This window comes from Pelodiscus sinensis, chromosome 2, assembly GCF_052426305.1.
Source record: "Pelodiscus sinensis isolate ZL-2025 chromosome 2, ASM5242630v1, whole genome shotgun sequence".
Taxonomy (NCBI): Eukaryota; Metazoa; Chordata; order Testudines; family Trionychidae; genus Pelodiscus; species Pelodiscus sinensis.
In genome coordinates, this window is record NC_143053.1 from 175,640,938 (window position 1) to 175,665,885 (window position 24,948).

A 24,948-nucleotide genomic window follows, 5' to 3' on the forward strand; every position below is an offset into this window, starting at 1 on the left:
AATGATAAAGATTGTTGCATTTTACTAATATGTATGTTCCTGAAGAAAAACTTCCTAATTTTTTGGAATAGCCTGGAGGCAAACACAGATCACTGCCGACACTGTGATCATGGTGAGTTTTAAAAGTCCAGGGAAAGAAGGGTTAGTTATGAGACTGCAGCAAAGTACAGTCCGTGATTGTGCAGCTGTTATATAAGGAAACAGTTTTTTTATAATCCTACACTTGACCACAGGTTGCATTTACTCTTGTTTACATATCCCTTCTGAAGGTTTACAAGCAAATCCAGGCTGAGCTTTTGGAGGCTAGTGGAAGGCTTATGCATCTTAACTGTGTACTGCCTTGGTTCTTGCAGTACAGATTGAGGACTGGTTTGGGAAAGTGTTATATCATGGTGGTGGGACAACTGCAGCTCTGCAGTGGAATCTCCATGACAAAATTAGTGAGTACATCAGTAGACTCTTCAACACAATTTCCCAGGAAGATTATATTGCTGTCCATGTGTGCATCGATGCTGTGTTTGGCCATAATAAAGACCCAGGGAGTGCTAGCCAACTCACAGAAATACAGCATCTTGTCCTCCCATACTGCGCGCCCCCCAACTGCATAGAGCAGTGGTCCCCAACCATTTGAGGCTGCCAGGCGCCAGGGGGCGTGGCCGTTTGCCTGCTGGGCGCCAGAGGGTGGAGACACTTGCTCACCCAGGGGCGGGGCCCCCCATAGCTGTGCCCCTCCGGTTGACTGTGCATGCGGAGTGCTGGCACATGACGATTGAAACAGTCATTCTGTGCGCACAGCCAACTGCTGCCTCAGTTCTTCTCTGTCTGTCACTCTCTCTTCCCTCATACCTATTAGTCTTAGATTGTTATTCTTTAGGTTACTATGGTCACCTGACCTCTCTATCTTCTCGGAGGAAGATGTGAATGTTACTGGGGGGGACAGAACAATTGATTCCCCACCTACTGAACAACACACATCACTATCACTCAAGGCGCAATCATGCCCCCATCACCCAGTGAAGGGGATGACTTCAAAGCCTTCCAAGAACTCTTTAGAAAAGAGATATATACGTTGGACATATCACTCTCAGATGCACCTGAGATGAAACACAAACTAACAAACATCCTTCACCACAGACCAGGCTGGCAATACCAATGAATGAAACACTCATTGACCCGGCAAAAAATCTGACACCTGCAACAATCCCACTTACCAGGAAGTGGGACAATTGCAAGTATTATGTAGCTCAACAGGGGGCAGAATTTCTATTCTCCCACCCTGCTCCGAATTCTGTCAGAAGTACATACAGCATGCCACATACACATTACCCTCTGAGGAGGACTGGAAGCATTTGGACCTGATGGTCAGAAGAGCTTATTCATCTGCTGGCTTCCAACTCGGGGTCGCCAACTATGCTGCCCTCATGGCAAAGTACACACATCATGTTTTCAACCAATTGCCAAACTTTATTGGAGATCTTCCAGACAATAAAAAGGAGCAGTATAAGGCCAACATGAAAGAAGGGGCACTGATCTCTAGAACAGCCCTACAAACAATGCTTGACTCAGCAGACACGGCCTCATAGCATCAGCCATTGTAAAGAGGCATGCTTCGTGGCTCCAGCAGTCTGACTTCCCAAAAGAGGTCCAGTCCACAGTGGAGGATCTCCCATTCGAAGGGTTGAAACTTTTCACCAAATCAACCAACTCTGGCTGCACACGCTAAAAGATTAAAGAGCCACACTGAAGACCCTAGATATAAACATACCAATGAATAGAAAGAGACAAGGAAGATCTTTTGCACATAGACATATAGCTACACCATTCAACCAGCAACCGAGACAATACGACAGCAGGCGCCGACCAAGATAGAACAGGTGCAGGTAGACACCTGACCAAGCAACTGTGCAACAACTGCCAAGAATTTTGAAGGTCACGTAAAGGGTTGGTCAGCACCAACATCTCCAAGGCAGCAATCTACGTCTTGTACGTTATTTGGGAGCAAGCTAGCAGCATTTTAGTCAGAACATCACCACAGATAACTGGGTGTTGGACATCATCCAAACTGCTACTATATTCCCTTCACCACGAACCCCCTTTCCCGTCCCTCTTCAGGGACCCCTCTCATGAGCATGTGCTCATACAAGAGGCTCAACACCTCTTACAACTAGGAGCAATAGAAGAGGTCCCAGCAGAGCTCAGAGGGAGGGGATTCTACTCCCACTACTTCTTTACCACCAAGAAGTCAGGAGGTTGGAGGCTGATTCTGGATCTTTGAAAACTCAACTGCTTTGTACGTTAACAGTGATTCAAGATGGTAACCCTAGCCACCATCATTCCTGCCTTAGAGAAGGGAGACTGGCTGTCCACCCTTGACCTCCAGGATTCATACTTTCATATAGCCATCCATCCATCCCGCAGACGTTTTCTAACATTCACCATAAAAGATGGACACTTCCAATACAAAGTGCTGCCCTTAGGACTCTCAACAGCTCCAAGAGTCTTTTCAAATGTTCTTGCCGTGGTAGCAGCCCATCTCAGGAAGGGGGGACATAACCATATTCCTGTATCTAGATGATTGCCTACTAAGAGGCCCCGTAGTGGGTGACACACAGAAGGCAATAGAGACCACCAGAAAAGTGTTTGAACCCCTGGGTCTACAGATAAACCAGAAGAAGTGCATCCTCACCTCAACACAGAGTATAGAATTCATAGTGGCGTACCTGGATTGCAGCAAAGTCCTAGCATCGTTACCAGAACACAGATTTTCAGATATCAGGGACCTTGTGACTTTAGTGCAGGCCAGCCCATCTATAATGGCATGGCAGTGTCTACAGCTACTGGGTCACAAGGCAGCAGCCACATTCGGGTACCACATGCCCGACTACATATGGGACCATTACAAGCATGTCTCAGAACAGTATACAGACCCCGCACACACACCACCTGAACAAGCAGCTCTCCATACCAAACAAAATAAAGGTCACACTTACATGGTGGACACTACACCACAATGTGTGCAGCAGGATACCCTTTCAGCAATCACCCGCAACACTAACAATCGCCACAGATGCCTCCCTGATAGGATGGGGAGCTCACCTGGGCAAATGAGTGATACAAGCCCATTGGTGCATGTATGAGGTGGACAAACACATAAACCTCCTCCGAGCTCAGGTCAGGCTGCAAGGCTTGCACCCACTTTCAGGCTGTAATTCAGAACAAAATGGTCCTAATAGTAATGGACAACACCACAATGATGTACTACATCAATCGATAAGGGGGAGCATGATCTTACCAGTTATGTCTGGAAGCAATGAAATTCTGGGAATGGTGCATACCAAGAAACATAACACTGATAGCCACCTACCTTCCAGGCAAGGACAACGTCCTGGCAGACAGTCTCAGGAGAGATTTCTCTCACAACCACGGGTGGGAGATCAACCCCACAATTCTCCATCATATATTTCGGAAATGGGGATCTCCCATGATAGATCTATTTGCCACCAACAAAAACAAGAAGTGCCCATATTATTGCTCCTGAGCGGGCATAGGCCCACAGTCATTGGGGGACCCATTCAGTATAAGGTGGCAAGCACCACTACTATATGCTTTTCCAGTGATCCTGATGATTCAATGCACAATCCTAAAAATAAGATCGTACAAAGCAAAGGTTATATTGGTAGCTCCGAGGTGTCCCAGACAGACTTTGTACCCCTGCCTACTGCAGATGAGTGCCCGACCACCCAATGGTTTCCCACCCCTCCAATCCTTGTTGACACAGCAGAACGGACAGGGACACCACCATGCATTGTTGGTGATTGGCTGATGCCGGTAGAGGCCAACTATCCTGAGGAAGTACAACTAATCCTCATCAACTGCCTCAGGCCTGCAACAAGAAAAACATAGTCAGAAATGACATTGCTTCACACTATGATGCTTAGAACACAACCTCACCCCAACAGAAACTGGGGTCTCAAATGTTCTGGCCTAAGTACTACACCTGCACAAAACAGGACTATCATTGAGCTCAATCAGAGTACATCTTGCTGCCATAGCAGCATTACACCCGCCAATAGAGGGCTACTTGGCCTTCACTCATCTTTCTACCAAAAGATTCCTTTGAGGCCTGCAGAATATGTTTTGACCACAACAGGACCCAATCCTCTCATGAGACCTTAATTTGGTCCTAAGGGCTCTCATGGGCAAACCCTTTGAGCCACTGGCCACTTGTTCCCTTCTACACTTGTCCATTAAAGGTTGCTTTTCTTGTGGCAATTACCACTGCAAGAAGGGTAGGGGAAATAGGGGCACTCATGATGCAACCCCCCTACACGGTATTCCAGAAAGACAGGGTGGTCCTTTGAACGCACCCTAAATTCTTACCAAAAGTACTTACCTCGTTTCATTGCAATGAACTAATATAGTTACCTGCCTTCTTCCCCAAGCCCCACAAGGACAACTGGGAAAGGGCACTGCATACTCAAGATATCCACAGAGCTATAGCCTTCTACTTACAATACACTGAGGCCTTTCACAAATCCCCACAACTCTTTGTGTCAGATGCGGGAAGATCAAGAGTGTTGCTCATATCCAAGCAAAAGCTATCAATTAGCTTACGACATATTTCACAGGATACCACCTGCCAGCATAAGGGCTCACTCTACGAGAGCAATGACAGCTACAACTGCCTTCATCAAAGGGGTACCAATGGAGGACATCTGCAAAGCTGTCACATAGGACTCAGTCCATACATTCATGCAGCATTATGCAATTCAGGTGTTTGCAGATATGGACGCGCATTTTGGGTGAACTGTCCTCGTGGCTACCAAACTAGCACTACTCAAGCACCCACCACCAACCACGGACACTGCTTTGTAGTCACCTAAGGTGGAGCACCCAAGGGGACACTCCTTGAAGAAGGGAAGGTTACTCACCTTCAGCAGTAACTGGAGTTCTTCGAGATAGTTGTCCCTATGAGTGCTTCACCACCCACCTTCCTCCCCTTGGCTTCGGATCCAGTTACATCCAGGCCAGAGAAGGAACTGAGGAAGCAGTTGGCTGCGTGCATGGGATGACTATTCCAACTGTCCTGCACCAGTGCTCCGCATGCACAGCCAACTGGAGGGGCACTGCTGTTAGAAATCTGCCGACCATGAGCACAGCGGCACTGGCGCACCTAAGGTGGAGCATCACCAGGGACACTCCTTGAAGAACTCCAGTTACTGATGAAGGTGAGTAACCTTCCCTTCTGTGTCTTCTATCTGAGAACTATCTAGTGTCCCTGGGTTTGGCCATGGGATCCCCACCTAGGATTCTGTGTAGTTCTTCATAAAACCAGCATGTTTTGGGTGCAGCACTAGACAAGCTGTTTGCCTCCTTTGCCTTCCGGTGCTGTTTGCCTCCTTGATCTTGGCTCTGTATTGCAGGGTGTCTCACTCAGACCTCTTCCCACACAGGGCTCGAGAAATGCAACTATATGTGTCCCAGTTCCCGCAGGTCACTCGTGGCTTTGATTCCACTGATTCTTCACCACTCTCACTTATTAGATCGAAAAGCTCTGCATTCCTCCAAGCAGGAGAGCATTTGGATTGGTAGCTACCACTCTTATTTCCTTGAGAAGATACAATGAGGACCGCCATACAGTGTGCCACAGACACAGGAAATATATTTAAAGTTCCCAGGGTTTCCAGGTGGGAGGGGAGCATCTGCTTACCTGAAAACATTACATGGCTGAAAAGCATTTGAGTTCAAGGTGATGTCCTCAGTGGCTAAATGGGCCATATATAGTGAGATATATGCTGGAGTCCAATAAACTCAAGAATAAACCTATCTAGTATGCACGGCTTGATTTGTCTCTCTGTAGTCGACAAAGTCCCTCATGGGGCTGGAAGTGTTTTGTTGCCAAAAATGGCTGTTTGTTGCATTGTAATATGAATGCGAAGAGGTTTTTGTTGTGAACCTGTTTTTTGGTGGCAAAACGTTTGAGTCTAGACAAGCCATTAGTCTGAACAAGGTAGTTATATCAATCTAACCCCTCATGCAGACCATGCCATATTAATCATGAAGTTGTGATTTCTAAGAAAAAAAAATCCTGACATTTGAGAGTTCTATCACCAGATCATCAGTCAAGATTAATTTTAGTTCTCATTTGTTGTGGTGGCTAGACGTATGGCACAGGGACCCAAGTGAGGCGGGTATAGTGGCTATCGTGATGGTGGATTTTGAGCAGATGGGGTGTGTGCTGGGAGGGTGACCTGTTGGTTGTGTGGATTGATGAGGTCTGGGGATGAATTAATGGGATGGTGATACTGAGGGTGTGCTGAATTGAGAGGGGGTAGAATGGAGACAGAACTGATGGGTGACTGGAAGACAGGATTTATTGCTGGATAGAAGATGGTCAGATGTGAGCGTGAGAGTTTCTGCATCAAAGGACCAAAATTACCTTATCCAGAACATGTAGTGGGAACACTAATTGTCAACCCCACACATCTTGGCTATGGGCAGCAGAAATTCAAAAATCAAGAGGCTGAGCTAAGAAACACAATATAATATTTAAAAACAAATATTCATTTATGGGTCAGTCATGATTTTGGGGGGGGAATAGTGATTTTTTATCTCTCTAAGTTGGTGGTATAGCAGGGAGGGATTCTTTCATCAATATTGCTACTGCCACTTGTGGAGGTGGTCTATTGAGAAGTTCTCCTCTAGGCATAGGCAGTATCTTAATTTAAATGCTAATCTAGTTTCATTATTCAAACTGAGTGAAATTCAAAAAGATAAACAGCATAAATATTACATTTTAAAAGTTCAGTTTTAACTATGGTTTAACAGAAGGAGTAGGTTTTTTTGATCTGACCATGCCTTTTTAATAGAATAGTCATCTTACATTCTAAAGAGAGATTTCTCTGCATAGTGGGAGGGAATAGTGACAAAAAGGAAATACAAGTTCACCCCTCTGCCCCTTCCAAAAATAATACAGCCTTTGGTGGAAAATGTATGGAAACTGATCATAGGGGTGAAGTTGGATTTCACAGAATTACCTTGCATGACTTGAGGTAGTCACATTTGGCGCTGTAGATATAAACAGTGATCCATTCTTTGTTTTGTAGGCATCCGTGTGTGGTGATGGATTAAATAGCTGGTATAACTCTTACACTGTAAGTCTCTAATTAGCTTCTTTTCTGAAAACAGTTACTAATCTAAAGATTATTGAAAATTGTAAAAGCTTTCTTCTCCCTCATAACTTCTGTCTCTAGCCATCTGAATATACTTATTCTTCAAGAGCAAGTTCAGCTCGAAGTAGTCCTGTGGTGAGCCCTCTTGCATGACTTTGTGGTGATTTTTTTCTTTAACTAGTTCACAATAATCAGTGTGTGCATTTGCACTGTAAATGAGTCGAATGACAAATACATAACCTATAGATTTTTATTTTAGAAATTAATTTAAATGAGCTACATTTTTATAAAAAATGGGAATATTTGATCAAACAGTTCAAGTATAGGAGTTGCTGTATGAAGTTTTACTTTTAAAAAAGGTTTAAAGTTGAAAATGAGTTAAATTTTTTTTAAATCTTGAAAAAGAAAACACACACACACAGAGAGAGAGAGAGACAGGACTTCATTACTGTTGTTAAGTATGACTTCAAAAAAGTTCAGCTAGAAAGAAAACCCTTGTACCAAAGATAAACATTAGCATCATCGCTGGAGCTGGGGAGTGACCGAATCATTACATTTGTACTGAAAGGGACATTTCCTAAGCAAGAGAGCTGTGATGTGGATTCATGCCTGCATAGTGACCGAAATAGGTATCCCATTTCTCTGAATAACCCATTTGAGTTTGAGAGAGAGTTCTTAGACATCGGAAAGGAAATAGGCTAATGAAGTCTGACAGTTGCAGGTGAATTGGTATCTGCATTCTACATTGTGATTCAACTTATACAGCCGGTCCTTGAGTTATGAACTCATCAATTTATGACCATTTGTATTTACAATCAACCTCCTTTACAGCCAGAACCTGAGTTATGAACGAAATCCGCACTTACGAACAGCGCGGCTGTATGTCAGTGAATGTAATCCGAGTTATGAACACAATGAGTTACAACCAAGTGCTTGGAATGTAACTTGTTCATAAGTCAGGAACCGGCTGTATAAAAATAAGTTAACCAATGGCATGTTAAATTCTTATGCAAAATTATGATCAGTAAACTTTCAAGAGTAAAACCAAAAGCAGAGTTCAGGTAATGGTTTGACATATGTGGGGAACCTCTGTCCTGTGGGCTGGATCTGGCCCATTGCTTAAATTTTATCTGGCTTATGGCTAATCTCACGTCCCGGAGGCCTTAATGTGCAACAGAGATCAAAGAAACTCTTTGTGTTGCCTCTGCCTCCCAACACTGGGAGCCTGCCTTAGACATAGTGCACTGCTGACCAGGAATGGTCTCCAAGCATAGCCAGGCCAGAGCCCACACATGAAAACTTCTGCTTTTGGTTGGAACTCCCTCCCATATCCCAACTTCCTCCCAGAGTTTGTACCCTCACTCTAAATCCATGCCCCAGAATGGAACTCCCTTTCAGATTCCACATCTGCACCCCAACCCTCTGCCCCATTTGTGAGCCTACTTCCACATCCCAAGCCCCTTGGCCCCAGCTCAGAGCCTCCTTCTACAGCTCAAATCCCTTGTTCCCACATCAGAGACCATGCCCCCATCTGGAGCCCTCACCCTCTCCTGCGTCCCAGCCTGGAGCCTCTTCTTGCAACCCGAACCCTTCAGTTGTCATCTCTCCCAGAGCCTCTGCCCTTCTCCTCCTTCCCCCAGAGCTGGAGCAATGAGCACTGACTCATCTCCTCCCTCCCCCCCATGGTAAGAAGCCCTAAGCCTCTCCCCTCCCCTGGTGCGGGGCTGCATATTGGCCCACAGTTTATTCCCCCCCCCTTTGGTTTAGTGACCCCGATAGAAAAAAGGTCTCTTTAACCCCACCGCCTCTGGTTTATGGCATACAGACTCAGGCTTATTGATTTGGTTTTCTTTGAGTGTTTTTCTAAATGTTAATTGCGTTCTCTTTTATTTGAACATGCCTCCCGCCCCTCCCAATTGTCCATTTAAAACAGCAGTAACGGACCCTTCTCCCAAGTGTGTCTCTGGCTAGCAAAACTTCCAGTTCCTGGCAAAGCAGTCCCAATGGTGCAAGTCAAAAGTGACCTGTAAAGGACTGTGTAAGGGGGAAAGAATTTATATCCTTGTGTTTTTTACAATATATGAAGGTAGAGGTTTGGTTTGGATTTTTAAGAAGTTATTTTTTTCTGTTTGCTTTTTAAGTTAGAAGAATCAAATTTCACTTTGGTGAAGGACTTGGTAGGGTGACCAGACAGCAAATGTGAAAAATTGGGACAGGAGTTTAAATGTAATAAGAGCCTTCATAGTACAAAGCCCCAAATATTGGGATTGTCCCTCTAAAATCAGGACATTGGTCACCCTAGACTTGCTGTTGTTTCCAACATGTGTTTATTGTGATGATGCTCTTACCAGCCATCGTAGATTATTCCATGGTCAACAAGATCTACCTTTCTATTTTTCAAATGAATAAAAGGGAAAAAAATGTGTCCCTGGTTATATATCACAGGAAAGCAAAAAGGCATTAAGCTGAATTATTTTCTTCAGATCATCATTAAGATTGAGACATCCATTTTAGCTCTCATTGTCTGCTTCATGTAGCCCATTATGTTTAATATTGAGAGGACAATATATTTATTAAATACTTACTAGTATTTTTTTGCATCCATTGATTTTGTTCTTTTTGAGAATTATTTGTTAGCTGAATGTAGAGTACATATGTAATAGTCCAACCTTTTGCCTTTTTTCAAAAATTTGTCTTGTTTAGCAGTTTTATCTGCCTGACTACAAGTCTTTCACTTCTCAGTCCATAGTTTAACTTTCATTTTGTCTTATTTTCAGATTTTGCTGTCTTTTAATGGTTGCAAACATAATTTCTTTACATTTGTGTTTTATGTTGTGTGTGTGTGTGTGTGTGTGTGTGTGTGCGCGTGCACCTCATTAACTGACATTCCATGAATTACTAATTTCAAAATGAAGATTGGACTGCAGTCAACCAGCTGTAAATATATGCATATCAATCTTTGTAGTTTACAGACAGTGAAACAGGGAGTACCACATCCTCTAATCGTGCCATCCGAGGGAGGAGTGATAGCATGGTGAGCAGGGTTGTATGCAATTGTCTGATGTTATTGTTGATATCTTAACTTTTTAAAGACCCTAATTGCTTTTTTTTTTTACTATAGTATGTTCTGTTCAACTGATACAAAGTGCTGCTTGTGAGGGAAGAAGAACTTAGAACTTTTGTGTGCCCATTGGCCTGAGTTGCATTTTCATGGAATTCATTATTACTTAAGCAGAGTTGTATAGCATTTCTATATGTTTTATAATGCAGCTCAAATAAGAAAGCTGGCCTTACTTTTACTCTGTTTTTGAATTACTTTATTTTGAGCTAAAATCTTCAATTTAAAAAAATGTAATTGTAAACAAATTTTTTAAAGAAATTTAATGATAGTTACTTACACTTGAAGTTGCCAAACATTACTTCCCATTATAAGACTCTCTTTCTGTTGCTTATAACTTTGCCAAATTGTAACTTATTAGGCTGAATTTTTCCATGCCAAATGACCTGCCTCTGGCTGAATATCTTTTGGAAAATTTGAGCCAACCTGGTTCAGCTGTTTCACAGAATGAAGTTAAAGAAAAAATATCATTTTGCCAGCTTACAAAAATACAAGTTTATTGAGAATCTCTAGAACCTCCATGTTTTGGAGATGGGATTTGATTTGTCAGGGGATGGCTTTTATAACAGCAACACCATCAAAATTTGGCCAAATGATAATCCTGTGGAAAAATCTCTGTTCATGCATGCTCAGTAGAGACTTGTTAAAATTAAGCAGCTAAATTCTCAGAGGAATCTATGTGTACTAAGCATACTATAGTCCAGGTCTTCAGGGAATGAGCAGGATTTTGTCTATCTCTGTTGCCCATGGCTGTTGTGATCTGCTGTGATGTAGGAAGAGAGAGCCTCTCTCCTCTTTCAGCGATAAAGCTTCTAAACTCATGCAGCATGACGGACAAAGTGAATCAACTTGAATATGGTGAGAGGACATGAATGTGAGCCATATCAGGGGAGAGAGAATACATTGTGGTAGTGAACCTCAGTGTGGGACAGGACAAGTTTAAGAGTCTATAAACTGCAAGCGTGCAAGTATTGGGGTGATTTTTGAAATAGAGATGTAAGTGACTAGTTGACTATCCAATAAGCAAATGCTTATCAGATAGTCAGGTAGCGACTCAACTAGTTGCTTTCCCACCCCCCTGCTGCCTCTGTCAGAGAGAGGCGGGGAGGGGGGTAAAATAGGAGCCAGTGCTGCGGGGAACCAGCTTTAAGCCAGTTACCCAGCAATATCTCCACGGGAGGGCAAGGAAGTCAGAGGCACAGTGGGGAAATGGCATGAGCAGGCACTACTTCAGTCCCCGCTCGTGCCAGTTCCCACTAAGGGTGCTTCTGCTATTGAGCCCTCTGGGGCTCTTGTACATTTCAAAAACAGAAGTGCTGCAGGGAGCATGGGCCTCCCAGGGACAGCTGCTGGTGAGCCTGGTGTCCATCCCATTTGGCAGGGCAGCAGGTGGTAGTTTTGCTAGAAGAGCTGCCAGTGTGGAATGCTGGCTTCTGGGAACCTTGGCCCAACTGCTGCTTTTTGCCACTGCAGTTCCCAGTAGAGCCCTGCAGCTCCACAGATATGGATATATATCTACAAAGTATTTGCATCTGTATATATAATCTCCGCATCCATGTAAGGGTCTAGCCACAACATTGTAATATGGATAACTATTAACTTTTTTTTATTACATAGATTGCTCTGTAACAGTAGCTTTTATTTTTCCAGGTAGTTTTCTACTTTAATGATCAATTTTCTGAACTGTACTTGTGATTAGAGAGCTTGCTCTTTACTGTTATGAAACTATTTTTTGAGTGTAATAGAGAAAATGATCTCTCATATTGTTAAATTGCTACAGTCATTCGTTACCCATTGCATCTGGCACAATGTTGGTGCCAAAACCCAGTTTACATTAATCCAAATGGGAAAGTCATAAATACTAATTGTGGAATATAGAAGTACCCTTAGAAATGTTGCAAATCATAATTTCACAATACAATGAAACTGATGAAAAGTCACCGGGAAAGAAATAGTAAATCTGAGATGGATTCTTGACAAAAATGTTATTGGTATTGTATACTTGTAACCAATAAACATGTGTATGTCTTTAAATTATAATATGTATGTAATTTTAAAATAGAGGAGGAATTGTATCATTAAATTTTAGAAATGCCAAGAACAAATTGTGTTAGTTGATATATTTAACTTACATTAAAATGTCTTCAATTCTACTCTTCATTCATCTTTTCTTTTCTTTTCTTTTCTTTTTTTTCTTTAATCTGGCTTCTAAGTCAACTGATTTTTCTGATCAAAGTGAAACTGCAGCTGATTATTTTAGTCGTTCCAATCGCAGGGGGAGCATTGTTTCTGATGTGGATGATGTCAGTATCCCAGATGTAAATAGTGTGAGTGTAATGCATGTTATGATATTGTAGTGAATACAATGAGCTTACTGGTGATGAGTTCTCTTCCTTGAGTGAGAGTAAATTCCTGAAAAAACAAAAAACCTCAGAACAATGGAATCTACACAATAGTGAATGAGTTTTGTTGCTGGTTTTTCAACTGCCAAGTTTTCTTAGAAAATAACAGAATGCTTACCGAACAAAAGACATATCTTTTGTCTCTTGGAATGCTGCTACTTTAATACCATTCAAAAATTATTTTGGTATTGCCTGAGATACACATTCATTTATAATAATCTAATTGTGTTATGTATAATGCATAATCATGTACTAATTTGTAACACTTTCTGCATGGATTTGTCTGAATGCTGTGCATACTCTAAGAAGAGCTCTTTGTAAACTTGAAATCTCGTTTCTTTTATCCACAGAAGTTGGTTCAGTAAAAGTCATTACCCTAATGACCTTGTGTTTCCCATATTCTGGGACCAGCATGGCAACAGCAACCCTGCATGCTATAAATACATGAGAAATTACAATGTCTGGGTGTCCTTTATAAAATAAAGCTAAACAACTTTTGAGAGCGAACTCTGATTTTAGTCTGAAATAAAAAGTGACTGTGCAAAACTGGTATTCTCTTGCTCCATAAATCCTATTCCTTGAGTATTGTAGTGTCTGTTGCATTAGTAATCACAAAGAAAAACAGAAATTTTGGGATTCTGGTAGCCATGCCATGGTTGCACAGCTATGGGAGTATCAGCTGAATTCTATTCTTTTTCATGCATTGACAGATAAACATTCTACCATCAAAAACAGCAAGCAAATGATCTGGTAGCACTTCTTTACATGACCCACAAAAGCTCATGATACCATCTACATGTTGTGTTAGTCTATAAAGTGCTACCAGACCATTTGCTTGCTGTTTTTTTCTGTAACAGACTAACTCAGCTACCCCCTGAAGCTTCATTCTACCATCAGTTACTCCTCTTTAAGTGAATGAAGACTTGAGTAAAAAATATTTTACTGATGTTAAAAATTAGTGATGTTAAAATGCATTTAGTCCGGTAGGTGTGTAACTGCTGAAAATTTCAGTGGTTACATGTTTACACCCGGGGGGAGCTCCCTGGAGCTGGTGTGGGTGTAAGCTGGCTCCACACGCACACTGGCTCCTGCCTTTACCCCCCCTCCTCCGTGCTGCTGCCTTTGATAGCAGAGGAGTAGGGGTAGGGCTGCTTGCAGCCATGAAGGTTAGCAGACAATCGTTTACATTATCACATCCTTACTAAAAATCTCTCCCTTTTCTGGTAAACTGGCCAAATCATTCAGACACAATAAAAATCTAGGCCCCCAATACCAGTTTTACAATAGCTTGTAAGAATAAAACTGTATTTAAAGCTAATGATATTTTTTTTCTATTCGGACAAAAAACAATAGCGCAATATTATTATAGTCACCACCATGTATGTTATTCACTGTAACACTATGTTCAGAACATGAATAGTTGTCCGCAGCAGTGTGTATTCTGTTTTAAATTGAAATTTAAGCTAGTAATTTTTCCAGCATCTCTGCTATGAGGAAGTGACAATGTGGTGAGAATGGTTAATAGCATTATTTTGTCGTTTATTAGAATTGGTGTTGTATGAATGGAATCTTAATTTTTATTGCAACCATAAAACCAAGATTTATGTAATTAAAATTTTCTTATTGATAACTCTTTTGGGAAGATTGGGTTCAAACAGCGTAATGCAGGTCCACAGTTGATCTTAGGAAAAGAAAGTTGAAAGTTGCAACTCTGAGAGTTAACAGTAGAGTTTCTTAACAATAGTTGTCTGCTTTACGTAGTAAAATGCTGCAGTGGCAGATCTAAAAATGGGGGGGGGGAGTGAGATATGGAGAACTGATGTCTTCAATAATGTACGCACATTGCTTTTGCTGTGATACCAAATTCTAATGGCTTCTCCATTAGTTTAGGGCAAAAAGAGTTAGATATTTGTCTTGAAGACAATGGATAAAGTACTTTGGGGAAGCTTCTTATCCTAAGCATTTTATCCTTATTAAAAATGCTTAGATTTGTAATGTCTTAGGCTTACACTTAATTTGGATTTTTGACTGAAAAAATGTTGATATAAGTTTCTGAATAATAAAATTAACATATGCATACAAAAGGTCAGTAAATCTAGACTGTATATTTCTGGTCAAGTTTCATAAGTTAAAATATTGTCTGAAATGAGTAGTAAGCTATTGGAAATAGTTAAGCCTCTTTTTGTGCCTTCTTAAACCTCGGTTTTTAATGTCGTGATGTGACTGTTGTTGTTTTTGCCAAATAGTGGTGTATTGTGATGTGGACATATGTTTTTATGGTGACTACATTAAGACACTCAAACTAATTTCACTTGCGATCTAAACCAGACTTCTAAAAGAGTTGCTAACCATTTTTTGTAATCCCGTGGATTATGTTTACTTTATTTTGGTTTGTGAACACAAAGATGTTACAGCTGTTCTGAGTCAAAAAATGAATAATTATAATCACTTCTCTTCCAGCTGGAAAAAGAAAATAAGTCTGAAAAACAGTATTCTGAAATTTACACAAGGGTAAGTTTGGTTTATATTAAAGTCAATATTTGGTTTATGATTTAAAGTCAATTTTCTTCTTTAATTATAGTCAATATGGAAATAGCCCCAAAAGTTTATATGCCACTTGTTTTAGTAGTGTTTGTATCCTAATACTTCACACTGTTAAACTGCAAAATAATATTTGTAACGTTCTGTGCAAAGTCAAGCTAACATTCCTCTTCCTGTTCCTTTATTTCCCATAGGAAGAGGGAATATCTTTTAAAGGGAATGTCTGTTTTTATACAGTTCACTTCCATATATTAGGCAATGTTCAACGGAGATTGAATTTTAAGGGAACGTGACTGGAAAAACTCAATTTAGGCTCATTGGTTGATCCTGTCGACTACACGCATTCCCCCTCTCCCCCACTGCCTCTGATACAGGCTTAAAAGCCAGCTCCCCACGAGCATCAGATCAGCCTGATAGAGAGCCAGAAGTGCGGCTGGTAAGGGGGTAGGCTGGAGCAGATACGCACAGGGAACTGGCTTTCAAGCAGGCCCCCTCGCAAGCTGGCTCCATGGACCTGCCAGCTCCTCCCCTTCCTCCCTGCTGCCTCCTACAGAGGCAGGAAGGGTTGGGGAAACACTTACTGGTGCTGAGGGATGGTAGAGAGGCTGCAGTGAAGTAGTCTCTGTCCATGTCAGGACTGAGCTCCTTGTGGACAGAGGCTGCTCCGCATCCCATGGAGCTGCTCCATGGTAGCAGCCTCTGTCTGCGGGGAGCTCGGAGCCCCCCAGACAGGGGTTGCTGCCATTTTGCGCTGCTACTCTGTATCAGAGGCAGGAACACAGGGCGGCAGGCAGCCAATCTGGAGGAGGGGCTAGTTTTTAAGATGGCTTCCCTGGTGAACCAGCTCCTGCCTGCCACCCCACGCTGCTACGTCTGATAGAGAAGCAGTAGCATGGGGTAGCAGGGGCCTCCCTGTGATGTGGAGTCAGAGTGCACTGGTTGCTGGCCCCGCCCCTGGGGACTATCAAATAGTCATGTAATCACTAAGATTTCATGCGGTTACATGACTATACAATTACACAACATCTAATATCCCTAGTGGAAACTTTGAGATTGCTCCAGGAGTACAAGTCTACTAGCAAGATGTACCTAAGCATAGAACTTCAGATTTCTATAGGCTATAAATAAAATTATAATTGACTAGAGGGCTGTACCCACTGCTCACTACATTCACCAACCCACCCATTCTCTAGCCACTTTCGCTTTCGTGGCCAGAGAGCCTGATGACATCATTCTGTCACGCAGCAGGAAAAACTTTTTATATAGAGAGATAGAAGCCGCTTACTTGAGTGTGTGTTTTTTTTTTTTTAACCTCCCTATCACATCACCTCAACCAAAGCGTGTTGTAAATTTTTCATCAGCAAAAGTGATCCTTCATCATAGCATGAATATGGAGCCAGCAGACCAGGTATAAACTGGATCAGGATGGGCAATAGCTGGCCATGGTTTGCCAAGGTTAGCCTCTGGTGGGCTGCCGGTGCTATGTTTACCTGCACAGTCAGAGGTAGAATCGCTTGCAGCTGCCCTTGGCTGTGGATCACAAACTGGGATAGGTGCGGGCCACTTATTGCCCACCCTTGAACTAGATTCTGGAAATTAACCTTGGTCAAAAGTATAATGATGAAGAAACCTGAACTTGAAGTCAAGTGAAAAGCAAAGGAGTTTTTAACTGTATGTTATCAGTGCTGTTTTTAATTTTCAAGTAATTGATTATGAAAAATATGAGCTATATTGCAAAGTGGGAGGCTACTACCTCAGAAGAGATCTCAGTATGAATCTTAATACTGTTGATTCTTTTTTTTAAAGCCGTTATCGCGCAATTCAGCAAGTACAACTCCTCTGAGTGGGAATTCATCCAGACGAGGAAGTGGGGATACGAGCAGTTTGGTGGATCCTGACGTTTCATTAAGTGATTTACGGGTAAACTGTTATACTGATTTGAAAATGCAGGAGGATTGATGGGGCAGTAGAGAGAGAGAGAGAGATGGAATTTCTACCTATTTGCTTTAGTAAAATAAAAAGTAAATTACAATTGTAATGATGGTGTGGAAAATAGATGCATGTTATATCAATGGTACTGCTTCTATGTGTAAATGTGGCACTGAAAGTTGAGTACTGAAATCAAATTTATTTTAATAACATTAGAAATCATTGATTTGATTTAAGAAATGGGACTGAGTAGTTTTTAATACTAGTGTTTTTCAGATAATGATTCCAAAACAAAATAGGTTTTTTTTCAATTTTTGGTGGTTGTTTTTAATTTGTGTGTCAAATATGTTTTGTATATTTTATTTCACACTTTTTGACATTTGAGTGAAAGATATACAAACATGAAGTCCTGTTTTATTCACAAATTTTTCAGTTGTAAACTATTTCCCCTCTTTTATGAAATGGTTCATTCCTATGTCCTGCAGGATATCTATGATCTTAAGGACCAGATACAAGATGTAGAGGGGAGATACATGCAGGGACTTAAAGAACTAAAGGTATAAGGGCTCACCATTCCAAGCATGCATTCTGTATGGACATATGTTGGTAATGGAGATTTTATCAGTTCCACTAACTGCACATAGCTTTACTAACTAGATTTTTTTATATTTAGCTTTGAAGCATGTGCTTAGACTGCAATACATAGGATAGATCAGAATTTTTTGTATGTGAATCACTAAAATATATTCTTTCCCAGATTGAAAGTTATTTGTCTCGCATTAAAATAGCATTAGGCATTCACAGTGTTCATATCAAGTGCAAATTGAAAACTAATATATGGTTTAATATTTTAATACTCTGTAAATACACATTAAGTGTTCGTGCAATGTATTTAAAAGACAAGAAATGGGATATAATTCTGACAAACAAAATAATTTCACCAACAGAATAGGAATTAAATTTATAAATTTCTGAAAATGTAGTTTAAAAAATCCAAAAATATTTAAAAAATAAATTGTCATGTGTATTAGATATGGGAATAGATGTAGCTTTTATGGCCTATTGATAGACTAATATCAAATGAGAGGGGAGATTTTTTTTTAATATTTATTGTTTGTACTCTGGCCATCTTTTTCTGCATATACACTGTTAACTGTTGTCATAGTTAACAATATTTTGCTTTATATTTAAAGTTCACTTACTTTCTTATTTGGTTTACTTATTGGTATTCTTATCTTGGTTTTCTGTCCAACTAATTCATTTAAAATTAACTTATAATTAACTTACATTCTCAAGTCCCCCTTCCTTTCTCGACTGTGCTCAAAAGAAACGATGCAAAGGAGAATCTAATCTGCCCTTTTCATCATGTTCTTATTCAGATGCCTGTATTTAAATAGTTATATTTAAATATGAAGAGCTCTTAATTTTAATTATTTCTATGCTGCACACATTTGCACCCATTGAAGATGCTCTTAATGATAAAGTGGAATTCTAACCTCACGTAAATCACATCTGACAGTGATTTTGTTTTGTTTAGTAGCCTTCCTGAGGAGGGATTTATAGAGAATATATAATATATTCTGATAAATGGGAAGTCATAGGTTTTAAAATCAGCATTTCATTAGTCTGTGCTAGTCCATCTCTCGTTCGGAGAAAGTGAATAAACTATCCAAAACAGCTGGTTTGAGGTTATGATGAAGTACATAATTTGTACCTCCTTGATATCAGTGTATTCATGGGCCTCATAAAAAAATGATCAGAATACTTTTTTTTTTCCTGTAGCCTTCTGAATCTTTGATGCAATTATGACTTTCCTTAATAGGGTCAGAGCTGGCAGATATCTAAGAACTCGTATTACTTAGATGCAGATCAAAAGTTCTATAATTACTATATCTGCAGGTTAAAATGTAAATATGGAATTCTTATTTAACTGTCAAAACAACCATTTAAAAAAGTCCTGTTTTCGTGATATTATCCATAAGCCTTTATCATTTAACAACTTGAAAGAAATACCTTTTTTGTTAACTGTGCATTGTGCCTGATAGAGTATTTTCAACATGGGTTTAACACTAATAAACATGAAGTTCCTTTATATATAGTTGTATACAGCTTTTCTTTATATTCTAATTGTTTTTTGTTTGTCCCACCCTGACTTTAATATGTGGTTAACTGATTGCTATTTCCCAGGGTATGGAGCAGTGATAAGCAACTTAGGCAAGTGAGTGGGCCACATGAGTGGCTCTCCATAGGTGTGTCTAGACTACATTGGGTTTTTTTTGGGGGGGAGGGGGGAACTGCCCTTTTTTCTAGAGAACTTCACCTGCGTCCACATTGCAATTGTGTTCTTTTGAAATTAAATCGAAAGAACGCAGGGTTTTTTTTTGACATTGGTAAACCTCAAATTATGAGGAAGAACGCCTTTTTCAAAAGAGCTCTTTTGAAAAAAGACGTGTGTGGATGCAGAACAGGGACATTTTTCGAAAGACGAGGAAATCGAAAAAAGCACGGGTGCCCATTCTGTGAATAGCAATCAGGGCCTTCTTTTGAGAGAGCATCCATGCAGTCTGGACGCTCTCTTTCGAAAAAGCAAATAACTTTTTTTATCCCGTTTTGAGGTATGGATGCTCTCTTTCGAAAGAAGCTTGCAGTCTAGATGTACCCCATCTCCATGGCCTGCAAAATGGTCATAACCGAGACAGTCTCCGAGGACAGGATAATTTTGCTAACTGTGCTTGTGTACCTAGAATTTGTGGGATGTGCCAATAGAACTGTAGCAGCTCTTTGATTGGGTGCAGAGGGAGTGCATGGCTCTCTGCCAATATTGCATGCAACCACCACGCACCTAACTTTACACACCCTTGCTTTACATCAGCCCAATGCAAAATACAGCCCTTGGGCCAGATCCAATCCACTAAGCCACTGGATCTGGCCTGTAGATGCAGCAGGGAGCCCCAGGCAGGCTCCCATGCTTGCCCTGCACACTGCTCAGAAAAGCGGCTGTGGGACTGTTTCTCTTTAAAAACTGTGAGCCTGGAGGCGAGGAGGTAAGCTTCAGGTGTAACTCTCGCCCCAGCACAATCCCATTGGCCAGCGTTTGGCCAGAAACTGTCTAATAGGAGCTTCCTGTTTGAATAACAGGCGGCACATGAAGCACCACACCCCCTTCCCCACTGGCTCATTTATTCACACAAAAATTCTCTTTCATTTCATGCTTTTAGGTGATTAATTTAGTTAATCATGTCAGATCTTATCAGTTTTGTAATTTTACTGAATTCCTAAGAAAATCTACACATGCAAACACTGAACAAATGTTGTGGCTGTTACATAAACTGACACAAAAAAAAATGCATATTTAGGGAGGAAATAGTTTCTACATTTTCCAGAGTTAGGCCTAGTTCCAGAAGTGGCACTGGTGAAAAAGTTACTCTGTAATTTGTTGCATAAATTTGTAATGGTTTTGCACTGCAACTAACACTATAAACTAGCTAATATAAACTTCTTAAAATTTAATTTATATCCCTAAAGAAAGGCCACAAACAGTACTTAGTAAATGTTGGTATGTTTTTAGTTCAAAGCAAATACAGGCTCTTTAGTATTACGTGCACATGTAGCATTTACACAATGCAGAAGACAGTAAGATTAATGCTGTTTCTATCATCTGTACAGGATTCACTAGCTGAAGTTGAAGAGAAGTATAAAAAAGCTATGTTTTCCAATGCTCAGCTGGATAATGAGAAAAACAATTTGATTTATCAAGTGGATACGCTAAAGGATATTATTGAGGAAAGGGAAGAACAGATGGCAGAGTACTACAGGGAAAATGAAGAAAAGTCAAAGGTATTGATATTTTATGTATTAAGCTATATTATAAAACCCAGATGTTTTTAGTGAGAATAGAGCCTTATGGTCAGTAGCTACCTTGAATATTGAGATCATCTTTAAGCAGATATGGCAGAGAAGAAAAATATTAAGATATGGAATATTATGTTGAAGTGTGTGTATATTGAGGGAGGGAATCCATTATTTTGACATTCACTTAGAGTTCTCCTTTCCACAAAGGTCCAGCCTCCAAATTTTTCAAAAGTAGCTAGAAAGTTTAATACAAAAAAGCATTGTCCAAATTCAGTAATCTATTTGGCTTCTCACCTACTTTTTTGGTAGGTTGTCTACAAGGTCATATTAAAAAAGGGGCTTTAGGAGCTACAGTTGAGACTCCTAGACTACGGATGGCCCTGCAAAAAGATTACTGGCCCACCAAAGTAGATCTTTTTGTGGGGCACCCTTAGCCCATGATCTGGGGCTTTAGCCACTAAAACTCCTGTGTTCTGGTCTCTGGTGGCGGAAGGGTCACTACTTCATGCACTGCCATTCTCCCTCCTCACACCACTGCACCCAGTCTAGAGCTGTGAGTTCTTCCATCCATGAGCTTCCTTCGCTTGCAGGCTCCATCCCCATATCTCCTTTTGGCCAGGAATCACGGCCTGTAGGATGGTCCCTGCAGGCAAGCTCAGTGCTGCCCTTTACAGAGCTACCTCCCAACACTTATACCACCATAGAGGAGCTCTGCACCCAAACCCACTACACTAGTCTTGAGCTCCATCCTGCATCCTACCTTCTGCTCAGACCCTGAGATCCTTCCCTGACCCCCACCTTCTAGCCTCATTCCTGTCCAGATACTACACCCTCACTCCAGCTTTCTGCCCTGAGCCCCTTCAGCACTCAAAGCCCCTTGGTTCCAATCTGGAGCCCAGTCCTGCATCTCACATGCTCCAACCCAAAGACTGTGCCCCCCCCCCCCCCCAGTCAGAGCCCTCACCCTCTGGCTCAAGCCGTATTACCTCCAGCACTCAGCATCACCTCAAAGCTTAAGGGGCCCCATAAAATCTAATGGCCCTAGGATCCCAGATGAATTAATCCAGCCCCTTGTTGCCTACTGTCTCAACTAGTAGGTTTAGTCATCTACCTACTTAGTGTCTGGAAAACTATTCAAACCCTGAACATGTAAATTCCTACTGGTAAGGCATCTGAACTGCAGCAGGAAATCATTACTAAGACTTCTGTTTACGGATGATCACAATATGTTTGTTTTAATTTTATATTGAAAATGTGTGTGTCAAACTGTCAATAAAGCGTGATCTGCTTAACTGATATTTGCTGAATATAGGAATTGGAAAGGCAGAAACATACGTGCAGTGTTCTACAGCATAAGATGGATGAACTTAAAGAGGGCCTTCGTCAGAGAGATGAACTAATAGAGGTTTGTACACATTTAATATCATACGGCTGTACTTAAGGACAGGGTTTGACCACCGGCGGCAAAAACCGCTCGCCAGCCCCATACTATGCATGCACAAGAACCGCATTGCGCATGCACGCGCCGCAAATGATCAGGGTGCATGGCTGAAATATACTTGCCATAGGCGAGTAGATTGTATAGTTGGTTGAGCCCTGCTTATGGAAATATATGAGGGCTTTTGTTCTGCTTGATAGACTATATCAGGTTTGGATATGTACATATTTCCCCTAGACAGACTAGACAGAAATACCAGCTTATATTTCTTGAGCATAAAAAAGTCTAGTTGTAGTAACAGGAACATAGTTATCCAATCAGTATTTTATGATTTACCAGTCTATCATCATTTTTATGAATTTATTTAAAAGTTAGAAATGTTACTGTGAAATTTTCAAAAATTATATTGGATATTGTAAGACTTTTAAAAAATCTAATTACAAACCAATATTTTTTTTAATTTCTGCATGAATACAAGTCTAATGCCGGTATGCGCAAAACATGTATTGGCAAGCTTCTTTAGCTTGAACTCCTGTTGTATCACACCCACATATTAGGAAGTCATCCCAATCCGAAACCAGCCTCAAATGAATTTAACTTCCTTGGCCTTCGAAAAAAAAAGTGTTGAGTTTTTTTTTTTAAAAGGAAGGATAAAATATTTCCATATTGATATCAGCTAATTAGGTTTGCACTGTGACTAATATTTGTGCAGTTGTACATGAATGCATGGTTTTCAATTGGCATGGTACTGGCTCTTAAAGTCCAGTGGCATCTTTTTGTCTGCCATCCCTGTATTAAATTGTGGGTCCAAGAAATGTCAGAGCTAATCTCAGCTTTAGTTTTATTAGCTATATCTCTGAAAGTGGTGTAACATTTGAAAATTGTTCATTTCCCACCCCTCCTCCCCCCCCTCTCAAGTTCCGTGTCTACCCTATGTGTCAGTCTTTTGGTTCCTGTGACTTTTGGGGAAACCGCTGGTCAGTGTTGGCCGGTGTTGGATAGTGGGAGGATATGGTACTAATGGAGATGCAACTTCTAGTGCTAAGACTGGCCAGGAGAAGGGGCAGTTCTCAGCATGTAGTGAACTAAGCACTGAGAGCAAGGATGTCTTGCATGTTCTAATCATTGTTCTGACACTTACTCTTGCCTTAAGTCACTGAACCTGTCTATCTTTTTATCTTTTTTGCAATATTTAAATGCTTCACAGGGTTATTATCTTTTGTAAAGTACAGCAGCATACAAATGCTAATATAGATTGAACCTCTCTAGTCCAACACACTTGGGACCTGACTGGTGCCAAACCAGAGAATTTGCCAAACTCTGGGAGGTTAGTATTGTCTAGCAGCATTATCAAAAATTCCCATGCTTAGTGGACTCTTAGAAGCATTTGGGGTAAATTAGAGCTAAACAGTAGAGAACACTGAGAGCCAAGACTGGTGGCTGTAAAAAAATAAAAACATAAATTATGGGACTGCGGGAAACCTGGCCATTCCCAGGATTAGTGGAAATCCGGCTAACTAAAACCATGTCAGACCACAGATATAGCCAGACCAGAGAATACCGGACTAGAGAAGTTCAACCAGTGTTCACCAGATGCATATGGATACTTTACAAAATGGGAGCCAGGGGGCACCAATACTTGCAGGTTATTTAGGCAGTTATTCATTGCAATACTTTTCCAAGTGTTGGCATTATGCACATAGCCCAGCACAACCAATAGGGTTCCCTTGATCAGAAAGAGCTTGTTTTTGGCACAGATACCTCCTTAACTCAGATACAAAATGAGTTGATTTCTTGGGATATGAGAATGCTCTCTGATCATCTGCGGAATCCTTAGGCTATCTCTATATATAGTGATATAATTATAACAGACCAGAATCAGTTATATTTTTGAGGAAAACCAAATTTTGAGGCCCTACAAAAATGCTAAGACCACCTCTGACCACAGTAGTACATGACCTAGAATTGGTTTACATGCATGTAATTTCTTGATGTTTTACCTTGTCTAAACATTCGGTTCTCTCTCTTTCAAAACAGTTTTCCTTTTTATAATATGTGAGGTAATAAACCTAATAATTTGTCAACACACAAGTGTAAAATTACTTTTGGCAATATTTCTTACAACTCACTTTAGAAATTGTGGTTTTGTTTTATTGGGCATTAATGTAAAATAAGCTTACTGGGTCACTACATATTTTCTAACGTAGTGGTGAGTTGATCCAGCCTGTGGAGGCCCTGCCGCTACCCTCGCCAGCTGTTCAGAACAGCTGGCGGTTCTCTCTGGTGGGGGGCCAAAGGCTTTGCAGCTCCCCCATGTCCAGACCAATTAAGGTCGTTGGTGGGGAAGCACAGAAGTGTCCTGACCCAGCCCCTTCTGAGGCCATTTCAAAAAGTTTTGAAGTGGCCTCTGGTCAGAAATTATTTCCCACCTCTGATCTGCATCATCCCTGACAGATGTCTATCCAACCTATTCTTAAAAATCTCCGGTGATGGAGA

At 41.0% G+C, this 24,948-nt stretch overlaps 1 protein-coding gene across 22 annotated transcripts in view; it reads left to right on the plus strand.

The window, feature by feature from the left end:
* Nucleotides 1-24,948, plus strand: part of LRRFIP2 (LRR binding FLII interacting protein 2) — a 123,525-nt gene that overhangs the window by 72,165 nt on the left and 26,412 nt on the right. For 8 of the 22 annotated variants that reach the window (XM_014574054.4, XM_075921795.2, XM_025185124.3 and 5 more), the window contains 9 exons: nucleotides 7,107-7,154; nucleotides 7,254-7,307; nucleotides 10,138-10,206; nucleotides 12,504-12,617; nucleotides 15,153-15,203; nucleotides 17,040-17,153; nucleotides 17,648-17,719; nucleotides 20,829-20,999; nucleotides 22,327-22,419. In XM_014574054.4, the coding sequence (XP_014429540.3) occupies nucleotides 7,107-7,154; nucleotides 7,254-7,307; nucleotides 10,138-10,206; nucleotides 12,504-12,617; nucleotides 15,153-15,203; nucleotides 17,040-17,153; nucleotides 17,648-17,719; nucleotides 20,829-20,999; nucleotides 22,327-22,419 (786 nt within the window). The remainder of the gene's footprint in view (nucleotides 1-7,106; nucleotides 7,155-7,253; nucleotides 7,308-10,137; nucleotides 10,207-12,503; nucleotides 12,618-15,152; nucleotides 15,204-17,039; nucleotides 17,154-17,647; nucleotides 17,720-20,828; nucleotides 21,000-22,326; nucleotides 22,420-24,948) is intronic. The other 14 variants (XM_014574057.3, XM_025185127.3, XM_075921797.2 and 11 more) reach the window with 6 other exon arrangements.